Below are 19,078 nucleotides of genomic sequence, written 5' to 3'. Positions count from 1 at the left end.
TCTCATAAATTTATTTATTTTTTTCTCAATTTTTTTATGAGCAATCAAATGAGGAAAAAAAAAAAAGTTAAAATTTTTCTTTCTATTTCTTTTTCCTATTTTTCCTTAAACTTACTGAGAACCAAACGTTCTCCCAAGGAGCTATCTGCTTTTGAGCTTCATAGCTTCATCGAAGTAGGCAGAACATAAAAAAATTTTGCAGACCAGGTTAGTTTAACAAAAAAAACGTGACAAAGGATTTGAAGTGGCCATACTAGCGAACACAATGAGATGTGTGGCACGATTATTTGAATATAAAAGAGAAGTGAAACTGGACGATATATATAAATTGGCTACAACTACACCAATCCACCATCATGCTCAACATTATTCCAAAACCTTTTGAATCCATGAAAAAGAAGCACTTTACCACCCACTAAGCTAGAGACGGATGGCTCTCATCCATTCCCAGCTTCAGTTCAAAAATGTAACCAACCCCACATATAAAATCAACACAACAGGAGAAGAGCTACCTCTAGAATGAGATTTCACAAGGAGCGTGAAATGTTCTTCCACGGCAGATGGCTTCTAGGTTTTCCCCAGAATAGGAGCAGAGTGGTGATATCTCCACACCTGGCCTCCACATCAAACACCGCCACACCACATATCAAATAAAATATGTGAGTCTATTAGTGCCACTACCATTGAAAAGGAGAAGAATTATGTATGATTTATTCATTAACCTCCTCTTTTTCTCAATTATAACTTATATGCATTTATGGCTCTTCTCCTACACCTTCTATCGTCACAGTGAAATTCCCTCACCTATTTATGCATCATGTGAGGCCCATATAGACTGATGTATGATTCACCCAACTACCCCTCAACAAGGTAATGGAGGATTTTTATTATACTCGTCAGGTTGCAGACTCCAGGTTAAACTGAGCTTTTCCCTGATGCATCAAACAGGCTCTAAATCACTGGGCCTCCTAATAGATCAACTGCTTGTCTGGGTTTTAAAACCCTACCTTCTACTCTTATTATTATTATGATTATTATTTAGTTTGTTATCTCCCTCCTGCTGCTATATAAATTCACTTATCTTTTTCAATGAAACTAGCTATGAGAGTGCACTAAAAAAAAAATTCAAAGCATGAAATTACCAGTTGCATATAAGGGCACTGAATGCGTCAAGAAGCCGCCTGCAGCCACCACCCAACGAGTATGGAGTCTGAGAACAAGCAGCTTAGCACTATCGGGAGTGTCAAAGTTTGACCCATTGGCATTCTTTACTGGTGCAAACTCTTCTTCACGCAATACCTGAATCAAGCGCAGAGAAATTTTCAAGTGAGATTAAAACCGAGTGAGATGGGAAAATAAATTGCTGGGTCAAAGTGAGAGAAAAATCACCTCATAAAGTGCAGTTGAAGGGGCATATGGAAATGCATCAAATATAAACTGCTCTAGTTTTAATCCCATTGTGTATCCGTGGGTTGAAGCGATTTTCTTCTCTGCAAGATGGTAACTGCACTCACAATCCAGAGTGTAGATTAATATTCAAAATGTGGTTGAGTAATTGAAACATTTATAGATGATAAATCATGCAACCACAAAATTGCATAAGAAAATACAGATTGAAAACTTGTGATTCTATTTGTACTATATCCATTTCATATGGGGACATGGCATGCATCTACATTCTATACAGTGTTCTAAATGTCAATGTTTAAATCTCCAAGGCGAGAGCATCAACAGATAAATTTACTGAAATGCTCTAACATTTTTAGAGATTGGCAAGCTACTGCAGCTTTTTGGTTTTTCCTCCTACATTATCAATAGGTGTCCTTGCACCTGGCTGATTACCATTGATGACCCACCAAAGTCATCATAATGGATCTTCAGATAGGATCCCAACTCAAAACTAGCACTGGAGATATTTGTAAGGATCACACAGGACAACTTATCTACATCAGCTAAAGAAGGAAACCCTTGCTTTGAAAATTTCCAGGCAATCCACTGGAAGATTACAGAGGCCTTCATTCAGTCCTCACTAATCATTGTGGAGGGAGAGTCAGAAACTGTGATGGAACGGGTTAACTAGTAACTCTCACTCCACAATTGCAGTTGCTGTCTAGCTGACCACTCAGCTAGAAGAGGTGCATGAAACTGTACAAAACTTTAAAAACACCACTTTACAAAGCAAATGTCTGGTGTGGTTGGCTATTCTTTGAACAAATCAGGAATTATTATTATTTTTTTTTATAGATAAAGGCAGAATGAATTAAGAAAACACCAAAAACAGGGGGTGCACCCTACGTATACAGGCAGTATACAGTAAGAGCCAAACCAGGCTGCAAAAAAGAGAGAAAAGACCTGGAGAGAGAGAAGGCTAACCACAATGCTGATCACCCAAAAAATTCAGGAATTATAATGCACATTTGAAAAGTTCTTATGTATTATTTTTGGTTCTAGAACCTCCTTCAATAAAACTAGCCCTATCATAATTGTAAGCTGCTCTATTTATATCCGTTACGAATTGAACCCCAACAGTTCTATGATGAAAAAGTAAATTGTTTGGTGTTAATTATATATGTAGTTTTTTCAGCTTGCACATTGTTGTCAAAGATTGTGAACATGAGCAGGGAGAAAATTACTGCATGGGAATTATATAAATGAAAACAAATTTTAGGTCAATGTTAAATGGGTAATCCTGTGGGTCTTGAATGTGGTTTTAAAAGAAAGAGACAGAAAAGCATGGAAGGAAAAGGATAAAATTGCTGACATGCTGTCTTTCTCAAGGCCATTTGCCACTTGGTTCAGAAAATCCAGAGTAAACATATGTAAGCACACCTGAAAAGCATAAACAAACTATTGAAAAGAATACAAAGCATATAATCAAATCATCCTTAATACCATTTTGAATATTGAAGAACACTGAAAATTGAAAGGCAAACTCAAATATGATATCAAGTATAAAACAAACCATTAAATATTGAGAAGAAAAACAGGAACTTGGTAAAAATAGAAGTTAACCTCAATGAAATATAACTAGCAATGCCTATAAAAAAAAATATATATATGACTAGAAAATAAGTCATTTCTACTTTGGTATTTTTATTAAGTTGAACTTCACTAGGTTTAGACATATTTGGCAAACAAAAACTTTCATACTTTGCAGTGTCCAGAGCTTACACGGTTTGCAATGTTCACAGCTTTAGACACTGTCGTTCTCATAAGTTTTACATATTGTTTCCCTTTATCTTTTTTTAGCAAGAACTTTTTTCCCCATAATTCTGTATGTATTTCTTTAATCTAGGGTGTATCTTTTGCAAGAACATTTTCTTCATGATTCCTTCATCCCTTGCCACCTAATCCTCCTTTTCACCTAATAGGCATATAGACATGAATATATAAGATTGAACACTACTTTTCAGAACAAGAATTTCAAAGTTCTGGCAGCCAACTACTAACAATGTCATTCACAAGCAACTGAGGCTGAGCCCAGAAGCAAAATTTAAATCACCAAAAACACAAAATTATATTTGAAAAAAATGGAAAAATATTAGATCAGACAAGGAGACAGCAGCCTATACATTACTCCAACAATAGCGAAGCCGTCCAGTTTCCTGATTGATTGCACTAGCCAGTGTTGGATCCAACTCACTGTACTCAACGACGGAAAGAGGTCCACCTTTACCTCGCCTTACAAACACACCGACCTTTTCTTGGGGGTATGCCTATAAACAAATTAATCAAAGGAAATTAAAACGTAAATAGATCACTTAAAAATTGTAACATAATTCTCAATATTCCCAATTTCTATAAATCATGTTTATAAAAATGACAACTAAATTGTTAAGCATAACAATCAACTGTAAAAGAAAATACAAAATATGGACACCATCCAAATAAATAAAATTGGGCCTTCAAGGTTAAGTAATATTCATCCTTGGGTCATAATGTGGATTGTTACTTCATCAAAATGAAGATTTAGAACCACCATTTATCAAAAAGGAAGAAGAAGAAAGAAAAAGAAACAGGGCAAGATGCTACGAGAGAGTAGAGTTGTCTCTTTTGCTTCTTATATCTAGGGTATAAGTATACAAAATAGTAAAGATATCCTCATGCTGTCTATAGACAATGAATAATAATAAAAACACTGGTAAAACTTCCACTATAAGATCTAATACATATGAGGAGAACAAACACTAAAAGGGCACCCCCCATAACCAAAACCAAACACATTGCCAATAATGAACCACAAGCAAGGAGGAGGCAAGAAGGGGGAAGGAAAGAAAACCGTTGGGTATGAATCTCCAAGGACAAATATCTCACTGTAGTTGCTATCCTAGAATCCCCATCATTTCCCTAAATATCATACTTGCTCTTGATCAAAAGGCAACAAAGCAAACCTGTTCCCTTGAAAACCTCCAAGCCATTTACCATTCAGTGCAACATTCATAAGAAATACAGCCCCCTAGACCTTGGTTAGGCACAAATGTTGGAATTGATCAAATGAACATTCTTTGATTCCCTGCACTATACCAAAGGAGATTCCTTTTAAGATTTTCCGGCCTATGATACCTAAAAAGTGAAATGAGTAATTAAGTAGACAAACAAACTTGGATGAAGATGATTCTACCTTCTTCCAACCATAAAGGCACTTAGAGCCCGTTTGGCAGTGATTCTAGTGGAAGTGTTTTCTTCTATAGTGTTTATGTGAAAAACAATTTTATGAGAATCAGAAAAAATGATTCTAATAGTGTTTTTGATAATATGTTGTATAAGTATAAAAACAACACTTTTAATATTAATAAATTACCAAAAAGACATACAATTTTAATTACAAAAAGAAAAAAGTATCAAAAAACTTTTCATTACAGCAAAATATATAAACATCTATCTTAAAAGAATATATATATGTTGAATATAATGTATTTATAGTATATAACCTTTCCTTGTTAATATAGGACACATGTATGGTAGTTAGGACTCCTAGCCTTATATATATATATATTTCTCAATTGTAAGTAGAGTTTACATGAATGAGAATTAAGGTCTTTCTTCTTTCTCTCTTTCTCAACATGGTATCAGAGCCAAGGGAGAAAACCTAATTCTTTTCAGTTTCCTGTGTCATCAACTCCGGGAAACCTTACGGTGACCGTGTTTCATTCTGGTCACCTTCCCCATCTCCCAATACTTTCCGGTCAGTCGGATCGTCGTCAAAAAACACTCACCGCCGGCAAACTTTCCGACGATGTCTTTTTCTGACACCGACCATACCAGAAGGAGCGCATGGAGGAGATCTCCAACTTTTGTTAAGGCACCGGAACCAAAATATCATCCACGCGCCAGCCACGCGCCATTTTCCGTCCGGCGACTGCATCTCACGCGCCGGCGCGTGAGGACTTTCCCGGCCACGTGCCTCCTCCTCCAGCCTCGCCTGACGCCGACTAGCCTTCCTTCATCCCTGGTTCTGCCATCCGAGCCCTGCACGTACCTCTTTTGGGGTTTTTTGCCTCCGCCGACCCTCCAAACAGTTTTTCCGGCGAGCTTCGGCTACTTTTTCTCCATCCTAATCCCTGCACGTGCCTAAGGAAGTGTTCTTCTACCTTTCCGGTGGTGCCACGCCGTGATCTGAAGCTGTCTCCCTTTCCAGTGGTGCCACAAAGCGATCTGCAGCCGTATTAGGGCTCTCTTCGATCCAAATATACATCATTCTCCAGATAAGTAGATATGACTACTAAAAATTCCATTTTTTCCGCTGTTATATCTGGATCTCCTATGATTACTTCGGAGAAATTGGTTGGCAGTGACAATTATCTTTCCTGGTCTGCCTCTGTTGAACTTTGGTTTATAGGTCAAGGATATGAGGATCACTTGATTACACAGAAGGCAGATATCCCTAAGGTTGACCGCGTACAGTGGAGGAAGATTGATGCACAGTTATGTAGTGTATTATGGCAATCGGTTGATCCCAAGATTCTTCTTCATCTTCGGGCCTACAAAACTTGTTTTAAATTTTGGACTCAGGCCAAAGGATTATATACGAATGATATCCAGCGTCTTTATAAGGTGGCTTCTGCTATTGTCCATATCAGCCAACAGGATTTAGATCTATCTACTTATATTGGCCAGATTGCCTCTCTTAAGGAGGAGTTCTTGACTGTGATGCCTCTTACTCCTGATGTTGGGGCTCAACAAACACAGCTTGACAAGTTCTTCATGGTTCTTACTCTTATTGGCCTCCGTCCGGATCTTGAGCCTGTCCGCGATCAGATTCTTGGTAGTTCATCAGTTCCGTCCTTGGATGATGTGTTTGCTCGCCTCCTACGTATCTCCTCCACTCAGACTTTGCCATTTGATAGCACTTCAGATTCTTCTGTGTTAGTTTCTCAAACTAGCTCTCGAGGAGGCCGCAGTGGTACCTGAGGTAGAGGTCAACGTCCTCATTGCACCTATTGCAATAAACTTGGCCACACTCACGATCGTTGCTATCAGTTACAAGGACAACCTCCTCGCACTGCCCATGTGGCCCAGTTCTCTGATTCTCCGCTGCCTCAGCCTCCAAGCTCTTCCGTATCTCAGCCTTTTGTTGCCTCTGTTGCCCAGCCTGGTAATGCCTCTGCCTGCCTTACCCACACATCTTCTCTTGGACCCTGGATTCTAGATTCTGGAGCTTCTGATCACTTATCTGGTAATAAGGATCTTTTCTCCTCTATTACTACTACCTCTGCTTTACCTACAGTTACCTTAGCTAATGGTTCTCAAACTGTGGCTAAAGGTATTGGTTTGGCCCTTCCTTTGCCTTCTCTACCTCTCACTTCTGTCCTTTATACTCCTGAATGTCCTTTTAATCTTATTTCCATCAGCAAAATCACTTGTACTCTTAATTGCTCTATTACCTTTTCTGATAAATTTGTGACCTTGTAGGACCGGAGTATGGGGAAGACGATTGGCATAGGACGTGAGTCTCAAGGTCTCTATCACCTCACCTCAGATTCATCTCCTGCAGTTTGCATTTCCATTGATGCTCCTCTCCTCATTCACAATCGTCTGGGCCACCTTAGTCTCTCCAAGTTCCAGAAGATGGTCTCTCGTTTTTCCACTTTGTCGTCGCTTCCGTGTGAGTCATGTCAGCTTGGGAAACATACTTGTGCCTCGTTCCCAAAGCGTTTGAATAATCGTGCAAAATCTCTTTTTGAGCTTGTCCACACTGATGTTTGGGGTCCTTGTCGAACTGCGTCTATTTTAGGATTTCAGTATTTTGTCACTTTCATTGATGACTATTCTCGATGTACTTGATTATTTTTAATGAAAAATCGAGCTAAGTTATTCTCTATTTTTCAGAAATTTTATGCTGAAATCCAAACCCAGTTCAATATTTCTATTCGTGTGTTACGCAGTGACAATGCCAGGGAATATTTTTCAGCCCCATTTACTTCGTTTATGTCTCATCATGGGATTCTTCATCAGTCTTCTTGTGCTCATACTCCTCAACAAAATGGGGTAGCTGAACGCAAGAATCGACATCTTGTTGAGACAGCTCGTACTCTCTTCCTCCATAGTAATGTTCCTTTTCGTTTTTGGGGGGATGCTGTTCTTACTGCTTGTTATTTGATTAATCGTATGCCCTTCTCTGTCTTACATGATCAGATTCCTCACTCCCTTCTCTTCTCTGACCAACCACTTTATTTCCTTCCTCCTCGTGTCTTTGGTTGTACTTGCTTTGTTCATATTCTCACTCCTGGACAGGACAAGCTTTCCGCCAAAGCCATGAAGTGCCTCTTCTTGGGATACTCCAGACTTCAGAAGGGTTATCGTTGTTATTCCCTTGAGACTCATCGATACTTTATCTCTGCTGATGTCACCTTCTTTAAGGACTCACCATTCTTTTCCACCACTTCTGAGTCTCTTTCTGTTTCTGAAGTCTTGCCTATTCCCATTGTCTCCCCACTTGCTGCTATGCCTCCTCGACCACTTCAGGTTTATCATCGTCGTCCTCGTGTCGTTGCTCCTCTCCCTTTTGCTGAGGCACCTGTTGACTCACTTCCTATCCCTTCGGCTTCACCTGCCTCGGCTCTGCCTTCTCCTAATGACTTACCCATTGCTGTTCGGAAAGGTACTCGCTCTACTCGTAATCCTCATCCTATTTACAATTTTTTGAGTTATCATCGATTATCTTCACCCTATTCTGCTTTTGTTTCTGCTATATCCTTTGTTTTTCTTCCAAAGAGCACCCATGAAGTTCTTTCCCATCCAGGCTGGCGACAGGCAATGGTGGATGAAATGGCTGCTCTGCACTCTAATGGCACTTGGGATCTTGTTGTTTTACCCTCTGGTAAATCTACCGTTGGCTGTCGTTGGGTCTACACAGTTAAGGTTGGTCCTGATGGTCAGGTTGATCGCCTTAAGGCCCGCTTAGTTGGTAAAGGCTATACTCAGGTTTATGGTTCTGATTATGGTGACACATTCTCTCCTGTTGCCAAGATTGCTTCTGTCCGTCTGCTTCTCTCCATGGCTGTCATGTGTTCTTGGCCTCTTTATCAATTGGATATTAAAAATGTCTTCCTTCATGGTGATCTTGCCGAGGAAGTTTATATGGAGCAACCTCCTGGTTTTGTTGCTCAGGGGGAGTCTGGTTTAGTATGCAGGTTACGCCGTTCTCTATATGGCTTGAAACAATCTCCTCGAGCATGATTTGGCCGTTTTAGTTCTGTTGTTCAAGAGTTTGGCATGCTTCGCAGTACAGCAGACCATTCAGTTTTCTATCATCATAACTCTTTGGGGCAGTGTATTTATCTGGTTGTTTATGTGGACGACATCGTCATTACAGGCAGTGATCAAGATGGTATTCAGAAACTAAAGCAACATCTTTTTACCCACTTTCAGACCAAAGACTTGGGGAAACTCAAGTATTTCTTAGGAATTGAGATAGCCCAATCCAGTTCTGCTGTGGTCCTTTCCCAAAGGAAGTATGCTTTAGACATCCTGGAAGAAACCGGTATGTTAGACTGTAAACCGGTAGACACACCTATGGATCCGAATGTCAAACTTGTACCAGGACAGGGGGAGCCTTTAGGAGACCCCGGGAGATATCGACGGCTCGTAGGTAAATTGAACTATCTCACCATTACTCGTCCAGACATTTCTTTTCCTGTGAGTGTTGTTAGTCAATTCCTACAGTCACCATGTGATAGCCATTGGGATGCCGTAATCCGCATTCTTCGATATATCAAAAGTACACCAGGCCAAGGTGTGTTGTACGAGAACAGAGGTCATACTCAGGTTGTTGGTTACACAGATGCAGATTGGGCTGGTTCACCCACAGATAGACGTTCTACTTCAGGGTACTGTGTTTTTATTGGAGGTAATCTAATATCTTGGAAGAGTAAGAAACAAGATGTAGTGGCCAGATCTAGCGCTGAAGCCGAGTATCGAGCTATGGCTTTGGCAACATGTGAACTCATATGGTTGAGACATCTTTTTCGAGAGTTGAGATTTGGAAAGGATGAACAGATGAAACTCATCTGTGATAACCAGGCCGCATTACATATTACATCCAATCCAGTCTTTCATAAAAGGACCAAACATATTGAAGTGGACTATCATTTCATTAGAGAGAAGATCGCATCAGGATGTGTTGCTACAAGTTTTGTTAATTCAAATGATCAACTAGCTGACATCTTCACTAAATCTCTCAGAGGTCCTAGGATTAAATATATTTGTAACAAGCTTGGTGCATATGACGTATATGCTCCAGCTTGAGGGGGAGTGTTGAATATAATGTATTTATAGTGTATAACCTTTCCTTGTTAATATAGGACACATGTATGGTAGTTAGGACTCCTAGCCTTGTATATATATATATTTCTCAATTGTAAGTAGAGTTTACATGAATGAGAATTAAGGTCTTTTTTCTTTCTCTCTCTCTCAACAATATATATATATATATATATATATATATATATATATATATTTAAAAAAAACTAAAAATAATTTTTTTTTTACTATTTAAATAAAATTTTGAAAAATGTTTACAAAAAGAATTGGATTAATAAATAAATATCAATCATGATATAACAAATTATTTGATTATATATTAGTTTAAAATTAATAATTTTTTTATCACTATAATAAAATTTTGAAAAATATTTACAAAAAACATCTAAATCAATAAAAAATAAAAAATAACATTGAATAAAAGATAGTTTTTAGAGTAAAACAATATATGATTGCCCAAAACCCACACAATAGAACCCCAACTTATAGCAGATTGAGTACATATTGTCTTCCACTTTGAATGACTTCACATATTCTTACTTGTTGTTTGCCATATCCCATTCTACGATGAACTCCTCCTTCTGCTTTGGCTTCTCATGGACCAATCATCGAACACTTGGTGGATGCAAACACAATGGGAACTGAAAACACTTGGTGTATTGCCGATTTCAACTCCTGAAAATCAAATGATCTTCCCCCATAGACCAAGGATTTGAATACTGATATTATGATCGGAAAAAATAACCTGTTACAACATGCATAAATGGGACCGTTCTTCTCAATTGAAATTGTTGTTCCCATTATGCTTCCCTCAACCTCAACACAGAGTTCGTAAATAGGCTTAACCACACGATTCAAATATGCATTCTCATTCGGAATTGACGGCAACATAAGCCGACCTATGTTTTCATCAATGTAAATTCTCAAGAACTCGAGTGGATAGAGGCCGGGGCAGAGCAATTCGCGATCCGGATTGGGCGCAGAATCTCGAATCCAAACGCTTCGATTTTTGGCCGAACAGAGGGTTACCTTCGATCAGATCAACAATGTCGAATGAAAGTGGAGCATATTTCCTATTTTGCAATCTCGGATGGAGAGCGATGAAGAGAATGAAGAAGAGAGGTATGAGTGAAAGGGAAAGGAAGGTATCGGGAATCACTTGGGGGCATTTTTGGAATATTTCAAAATTTTTGAAGTGTTTTTTTAAAAATAACTTGTCAAGTGATTCTCAAAAAATCACTTTTAAGTGTTTTTCCAGATTTTCAAAAGTGTTTTTTAAAATTTGCCAAACACCTTATTTTCATCCCAAAAACACTTAAAAGTGTTTTTAAGGGTAGAAACACTTCTGAAAATCACTGTCAAACGGGCTCTTAGTAACTTTTAACTTTTCTCCATCATCTAGCATTAGAACTTGACAACCCTATGATTGAATTCAAGGGGAAGAATGAAGGTACTCTAAAGGCAAATTATACTATCATATTTTGGAAGATTTTGCATCTGCGTCTAAGGACCTTATATTGCACAAGTGCAAAAGTAGTGTCATGGATTACTTTTATATATATATATGTATGTATATATTGGGTAAAGCAAAAGTGTATATATAAATAAAAGGAGACACCAACAGAGCAGCCCAAGGCCCAAAGTACATAGGAAGTATACAATAGTCGCCTAAAGGCTCAACCAAGAGAAAAGTGGGGCTACAAAAAACAATACTCACCCTCAAAAAGAACTCAACCAATGAACAAAGCTAATAAAAGACAAAGAACCATCTATAAAAATCTTAGTCCAAGACCAAAGATTACAAACAAAAGAGTGTTTTAGTCCTTAGTTAAAAAGCTCATCCTTTTCAAATGTTCTTTTGTTCATTTCCTTCCAAACTGTCCAAAAAGTACATAAGGGAGCTGCTCGCCACGCCTTTTTAAGGTTTTTACCCACGTAAGAGCCATGCAACCTAAGAGACTCTCTAACTGAAGAGGAATGCACCCATGACACAACAAAAAGGGCAAATGGCAACTGCCATAAAACCCTTGTTTTAATAGAGTGATTAAGAATGTGGTCAATGGATTCTGTTTAGCTTTGGTAGAGGAAACATCTGTTTGCTAAATACCACCCCCTCCTCTAGTACTGATCCAAAGTTAAAACCTTTCCTCACATGGCCTCCCAAGCAAAGAACCCACCTTTGACAACACCTAAGAGTTCCAAATAACACCCATTGGGAAATAGCACATATGGATTGCAAATAAATATAGTAGTAATTATGAACTTTTTCGTAGTTCTAGAGTCATCCTTGGAACCAAAATCAAATCCAGGTCAAATAATGTTTATAATTTGGATTGAAACATAATGACAGGAGCATAGGAGCCAGGCCACAAGTTAATTCATAGAGAAATTGAATTAGCATAATCAAAGTTCACAAATAGGACTGAAGTATGATTTTTTTTTAATGATTATTTACCTTACGGACAACTTTTGCTGCTGAAGCTACACCTTTATCAATAAAATAACCCAAGAAAGTTGGATCAGCCACACGGACCTGCTTTCAAGAAACTAATCACACTATATCCTTAAATAGAGGAAATCTCTAGCAAACTTCAACCAAAAAGATAAGGAAGGTAAGCAAAGAAGGGAAGGAGCTAACCAGTGCATTGTCAACTCCATAGCAATCTAAGTACTTGACTCCTCTTGTGGCCATATCTTCAAGTAATCTTGAAGATTTTAAAGCTGATTCAACAAAGTAGGATCAATTTAAACTAAAGAGCACTCCTAAATGAATAAACAAGGAGATAAAGTTCACCAGTAGTGATCTGTATCGCTATAGATTTAAATTAAAGTAAAACAGATATTACCTGAATATACTCCTCCATTTCCATCTGGAGCCTTAGCTACCTGGCTTTAAGAAATTAGATATATGTAACCACTATATTTTCAGAACAAATTTGAAATTTAAAAAATTCAGCTAAGGAGGGTAAAAATGGAAATAATCCTAAGAATCATTTTTATGTGTTATAGACAATAACATAGATAATCATTGAAAAGAATTTATCAGATAACAACTGCAGTCAGATAACTTTGCAAAACCAGTTCTCATCAAATTATTCAATTGGTTTTCTTTTGTTCCTTTTATCATCACCTAAAAGAATATATATGGAGTTGAAAAGCACAAAAGATATCTTATTCACTCCTGCATACAGTAATCAAACATTTATATGCATGATCACATCAAAACTTGACAAATTTCATAATGTACTCGAAGTTCAGTTCATTCTAGGTATCAATATTCAAGTGAATTTATTAGTTCTCATACAGATCTACAGGTTAACTTATGCCTATTAAGAAAAAGGTAATATTCTCCACTCTGTGTGTGTGTGTGTGTGTGTGTGTGTGTGCATGAGAGAGAGAAAGAGAGAGAGAGAGACTCCAGCATTCATGAAAAGTACTCCAAAATTTTAAGTGTCCTGATTAGTAATAGGTTGAAAATAGGGAAGGCAACAAATTAAATAGTCTATCCCTTTGATAATTTAAAATCATGCAAAACATTAATTAATTAGTAAAAAAATTAAATGGAATTTTTTTTTTTTGGTTTTCATTAATAGGAAGTTTCCTTGCAAGTATACACTTCCTACCAAAAAGAAAAGGACCTGGCACAAATCTTTCAGAATCTTTCTGAGCACATCTTTAACCTTTTTGTTGGGGAGCAACACTGCTACTCTTAAGCCTAGGGATGAGCCACCTAAACAATGGTGATATCAAATACATAAAAAACTTGACCTACCCTGACTGGACACCAATTGTTTTTCATATGAGATTGTCAAAATTCAATTCAAGAATTGGTATCAAAGCCAAAGGTCATGGATCATCCAAATGATAGTGAATTCCAAGGCCATAAAAGGCTTGGTCTACTCTCCTTAGACACAAAATAGTTTTTAGATGAGATGGTCAAAGCTCAATCTAAAACTTTACATAAACTTCATGTTTGTCTACTCTAGGACATAAAAAAGCTCATATTGTCCTCTAAATCAAAGAAACTTGTTGGGATTATTCATGCATTGACTCAACTTGCGACTTGCACAAGTGAAGAAGGGAGCTAGTGATGAAGACATGTTACATGTGAGACCAAGTGATGAAGACATGTTACACGTGAGAATATTTTGTGTGACTAGTAATTTCTTTTCTTCATGGGCATGCATGTCTAGTAAAGAGGCATGCATTGGTGGACAGTGAAAAAATATTAAATAGTCATACATCTATAAATAATCGGAGAAAAAACAAGAAGAAACACTACTTTGTAGGGAGTCTCCATGATGAATCTGCCATCCTTTGAAATACAAGGTATGGTTCCTTGCTGGAAGAAGGTGATCTGCATCAATAATAAAATATAAAAAATAAAATAAAATATAAAATAAGGGACAAAAGAACACATTGCAGAGTGAGGAAAAACACCAGAAATCAAGAACTAACAATTATAACAAAAATAAGAGTGTTAAAACATCTTACTTGATCTGCTTCAAGGCCAAAGTATTTATGGCTTTCAAAAAATTTGCGGGTGACATCATCAGTAAATGGACTCGTCATAATGTACCAATGAATTGGCACAAAACCACCTGAACCTGCAAGTAATAAAATAATAAGGGCAGCATGTCAAATGAAATACAAACAAACAGAATGCAGAATAACCTTACCCTCATTTGTAGATTGAGCAGCAAGTCTTTGAACACACAAAATTCGTTCAGCTTGAAGTTGAAAGAGTGACTTTCCTGATGGAAGTCCAATATCTGACATGAAATAGGCGTACATAAATAAACAGAAGAATTTGAGGAACAATTATCTGAAAATAAAAACCACCTCTATAAATTCAACAAACATGGACTGAATAAAATGTCTTTTCATGAGTAACAAGACTTTTTCAAATCACCTGGGTCATACGCATTCTCCTCGATATTAAGTGTTGAAAAGTTTGGAAAACAAGAAAAAAAACAAATAAAAAAAATAGTGGCCGCATCAATCTAGTGTGCTTGCTGATACAGTAGTTATCACTTAGAAGTATGAGCTTCACTTAAAAAGGGACTAAAATTTATAGAGACTCGAGTGAAAATGAGAAGAACAGCACATAACTTGAGAAGGAAGACTGAAGACTAACTGGATCCTCTTGATAGGACTCTCATTTTTTGTTGTTATACCATGTGACAAACAAATATCATATTGAGGTAGAGCTAGGTGAATACTCTTGCTATTGGTGATTTTCTGTGTGATTTTCACATCTGTGTTCTCTGTATGGGAAGGAGTAGAGCATGAGATGGAGGTTATTAACAGAGATTATGCATGATCCAACAAAAAATCCCCTCCAACTGCATTGATGGTTTTATTAAAGACACATTAAACATTTAACTATTGTATACTTTATAACAAGAGTAAATCTCTTTCTAATGTAGATAGGTACGATCATGTGATGTTGCATGTATGTATAATAGTATATTTGTGGCACTTTTCTAATGTAAAGCATTGATTTCCTAATGTCTATAGCGGTGATTTCCCTAGGACGAGGGAAGAGATATTCAATCACATGCATGCCAAGTTGAGTGGCTGATCCCAAGTAGCTGGGAATAGCATGAAACAAACTGAAATTGCAATAAATTATTCTGATGATGAAATGGACATGAAATTACTTACTAAAACATCCCTTTGGATCTGAACTTCCAAGCCGAGTTCCCTGCATCAATATTTGAATCACAAGGAAATGCAAACAGGAATTAGTCAAACAAACACTAAGAAAGGGTATTGTGGATATCCAACAACTAGACACAACATAAGAGACAATCTGCGCAAGAAACTCTGCTGTGTAGTAATGCACAACTAGATCTGAAAAGCTAACCGAGCCACTTTCTAAACTAAACCAAGTACCCATATAGACCTCAAACTGGTGATATCCTCTTCTATACACAACATCAAAAAGGATGGATCATTCTACCTGTTTCCACTAGGCTTATAAAAACCCAAAAAATAAAAAAATGAAAGTAAAATACCAAACATGGTTTATAATCTACTTAGTCTTGTAAAAACATAAAATTATGCTCAACTTAACAGAGGCCTTATGATGATTTCCATGTCTACAGTCCATCTTCAGTACAAGCTTCATTCTCAAGTTATGATACAGTAGAAAAAGAATGAACAAGTTCAAAATTCTAATTGATGTGACATGAACATATTAGTCTAAAAGTGCCACAGAGAGCAATAAATCAAGTACCAACTTGTTTGTAGTAGTCCAAATATACCGCAATCCAATTCCATAGAGATGTTTTGAAGTAGCAACATGTTTTGTGACAATGTGAATGACACAAATACTCCAAAGTTCTGTATTAGAAACAGGGGATGGGAGGTTGTATATTAACAACACTTTAAATATGTTGCTAAATACAGCTAATGATAACCTGGAGGCTGTTGATGGGAGCACAGAAGAATATGCAGGTGCAGAACTTGATTAATATCCAAAAGTTCCATCTATACAAAAAGATTTTCTCCAAGTAAAGAACTATGCTAGGTTTTATCAAATTGGGCTCAAGCCAGCTCTTCTGTGCATGCTTGGCATGTCTTAGAAGTTATCCTGAGTTGATTTGCAATAACCTTAAGACCTCACAAGAAAACTGATATACAACCTGAGCCTTATTGCCAATTCCCAATATACATAGTTTCTAATGAATATCCAATCAAAAAAAAAAAAATAGTTTCTAATGAATAAAAAGTACAATGGTTAAATCAGGTGTAAAACTGGAACAGCTAAACAGGCTGTCCTGTCAGCTAGGCCATCTATAAAACCAAAACTTGATTGTACTATATCATAAAACTATTTTGTCCTGAGGGACATTGATTTTTTTATTGGAAATTGTGATTAGATAATTTAAGATGCTGCTTGTTGGGTCGCAAAGCATCTTTCTAGGTCATAGATAACAAAATGATAAGCATTTTCTATTATTTATTTATAATATTTCATCACAAGCATCAGATCCTTCCTACTCAGGATATTCCAATGAGAAGAGTGTAGAATACATTCTCTCGTAGCAAGCACATTTTTGCAGTATAAACCACCTATTCATAGAACAAAACCAATTCTCTGTAGTTCATTTATTAAGTAAGCATGTCAATCCGCAAAATCTCATAGGAATTAATTGATTGATTTGAAGTAGGCCACAGGAAATATTCTTGTTAATCAAAGCCAATTACCATAAGAAAGAGTTCTACCTGCCCACCAGATAGGAGAACCACCGCCAACTTCCCTTCGGAGATGGCTTTCAAACCCATCTTCCACCATCTCTCTCTTTCTTCAAGTGTTCTCTCCTCTACAGTGGACACACTACTCTCTGGAACCGGCTCAATTGCTGCCGTCGGAAGCCCTGGAACTCCAAAAGAAAATCATAACATTCACCACACGACTACGTCAACTCTGAACAAGATACAATTCCAACTTCAAAAGAAAGAAGAAAAAAATCATTATTATGCATATCTAGCGAAGGAGAGAGATGTTTGCCTTGAGATCGAAGTGAACACCGAATGATCCGATCTATCCTTGAAAGATCTAAACTCTGCGGAAAAAACAGCACACTTATTTAAACCAAATCAAGCTTTACAAAACAAAATCATAGAAATAATTAAATTCGAATTGACCAATAATCATTAATTATAAAATACAAATCATGAAACCAATTTAAACTAGATTGGCGCCAATTCTCCATTTCGTCGCGGAAAAAGGTAGCGAAAAAAGCAAAGAAACAACAAAATGTAAATCATGAATCCCTAACACCACAAACTGATCAAATTATTCAAAATCTAGTTTTCTCGGCCACCGAACGGAGAAATGAAAGACAAAGAGAACGACCTCGATGTCCTTGACGAGAAGGTCTCGCTCCTCTGCCGAAAGCTCGTCCCAAAGGGCAAAAGTATACTCCTGGCCGTAATCCTTGAGCCTCTCCAGAAGAGCTTGCGGAGGAGCCGCCGCGTTACCGTCGGCCGTCAGTTCTCTCATTCTCTCTCTAGATTTCTCTCTTTCTCAGATAGATCTCACCCAGGAGCTCTGCTTTGTGTTTGGCGTTAGCTCAGCTTAATAGAGATTCAATCAGTGAACCACCAACTTGCAACTACTTGACCTAAAATTACCAAAATACCCTTCCTTCGCCCATGAGATGAATTGAAGAACTACACCCTTACTTCTCTCATTTTGTCTTTTCCTTAAATTGAAGAATTACACCTTTTTTTTTTCTTTTTTTTTTGCTTTAATAAAAGTATTTTCATTTTCATTAATTTTGAGTTTAATTCATTATTTTAAAATACTCCAAATTTTTTAAAAATAAAACACCATCTCAAAAAGTGTTTTTATTTAGCTTTTATTAACCTATTCATGAAATTCCATAAAAATAAATAAATAAATAAAAAATTGACCCAATCTTTATCCTATTTTTAGTTGTAAGCATATGGATTATTGTTTGTCTTGGTTTACATGGAAGGATGCAAATGATTGCATCTACCATTTTGGATAAAACTTCCATGTATGCAGAAATGGCATTGGGCAATTTAATAGGAAAAATGGACCCATGTCTCCAATCTGCATGCCTCCAACCCAACAAATGGCTTATTGAGATTTCAATGACCCGTCTCTTTAGCTCCATTTTACATCATAAGTTCACTATCATTGGTGATGCCCACACTTGTAGTTGCCTCCCGTGTGACATTTCACCAAATTATAATCATCATTAGGCTTTCTTTCATGCTACTAAATGTGTAACTCATCATCATTGTCATTTGCTATAACCGTCCTAACCACCGAATTCTATTATTTACGAGTGTTTTTTTTTTTTTAAAAAAAAAAAAGAAAGTTAAAATGTGTTTTAAGGTTTAGAAAATCATGAGAAACATCCTCAACCCACGTGGGGTTATGCCCCCTTCATGGTGGGGACTATTGGGGATGTTTTGAAAGATCATGGAGACCAAATTTGAGATCTAGATCCAAATCTCATATGCCCAAGCAAACTACCAATTTTGGTGTCTTTGGTGTCTGTATTCACAAATACTAATCCTACAGGCTATGAGTCTAGCCCACTGGCCTCTAGGTCACATGCCTATGCCTCCTATCTCAAATTATTAATCTTCTTGTGCTAAATCATTTAGAGGAACTTCACATTCTCCCCATGCTCATTATGAGGCATATAACGAAGAGTATTCATAAATCTTTCGTGATTTTTATTTATATTTAAATATATTTGGTTTCAATAAAATACCAAAAAAAAAAAGATAAAAAAATTGATATCCTCATATGTCATTTTATCATGAA

The 19,078-nt window shown here is 37.1% G+C and overlaps 1 protein-coding gene across 1 annotated transcript; it reads right to left on the bottom strand.

Annotated features, from left to right (window-relative positions):
• Window positions 1-286: 286 nt before the first annotated feature.
• LOC117922117 (UDP-N-acetylglucosamine diphosphorylase 1-like) lies at window positions 287-17,829 on the bottom strand. The gene is made up of 15 exons (XM_034840148.1): window positions 17,630-17,829; window positions 17,282-17,336; window positions 16,996-17,147; window positions 15,430-15,469; window positions 14,442-14,534; window positions 14,257-14,369; window positions 14,045-14,119; window positions 12,609-12,648; window positions 12,401-12,483; window positions 12,218-12,295; window positions 3,573-3,716; window positions 2,762-2,829; window positions 1,390-1,504; window positions 1,143-1,299; window positions 287-612 (listed from the first exon to the last, which is right to left on the bottom strand). The coding sequence occupies exons 1-15, from the start codon at window positions 17,774-17,776 to the stop codon at window positions 515-517; spliced, it is 1,458 nt and encodes a 485-aa protein (XP_034696039.1). The 5' UTR covers window positions 17,777-17,829; the 3' UTR covers window positions 287-514.
• Between the last annotated feature and the right edge of the window lie 1,249 nt (window positions 17,830-19,078).

This window comes from Vitis riparia, chromosome 1 (assembly GCF_004353265.1).
Source record: "Vitis riparia cultivar Riparia Gloire de Montpellier isolate 1030 chromosome 1, EGFV_Vit.rip_1.0, whole genome shotgun sequence".
Classification (NCBI taxonomy): Eukaryota; Viridiplantae; Streptophyta; class Magnoliopsida; order Vitales; family Vitaceae; genus Vitis; species Vitis riparia.
This window is presented reverse-complemented; position numbering and strand designations above follow the sequence as displayed.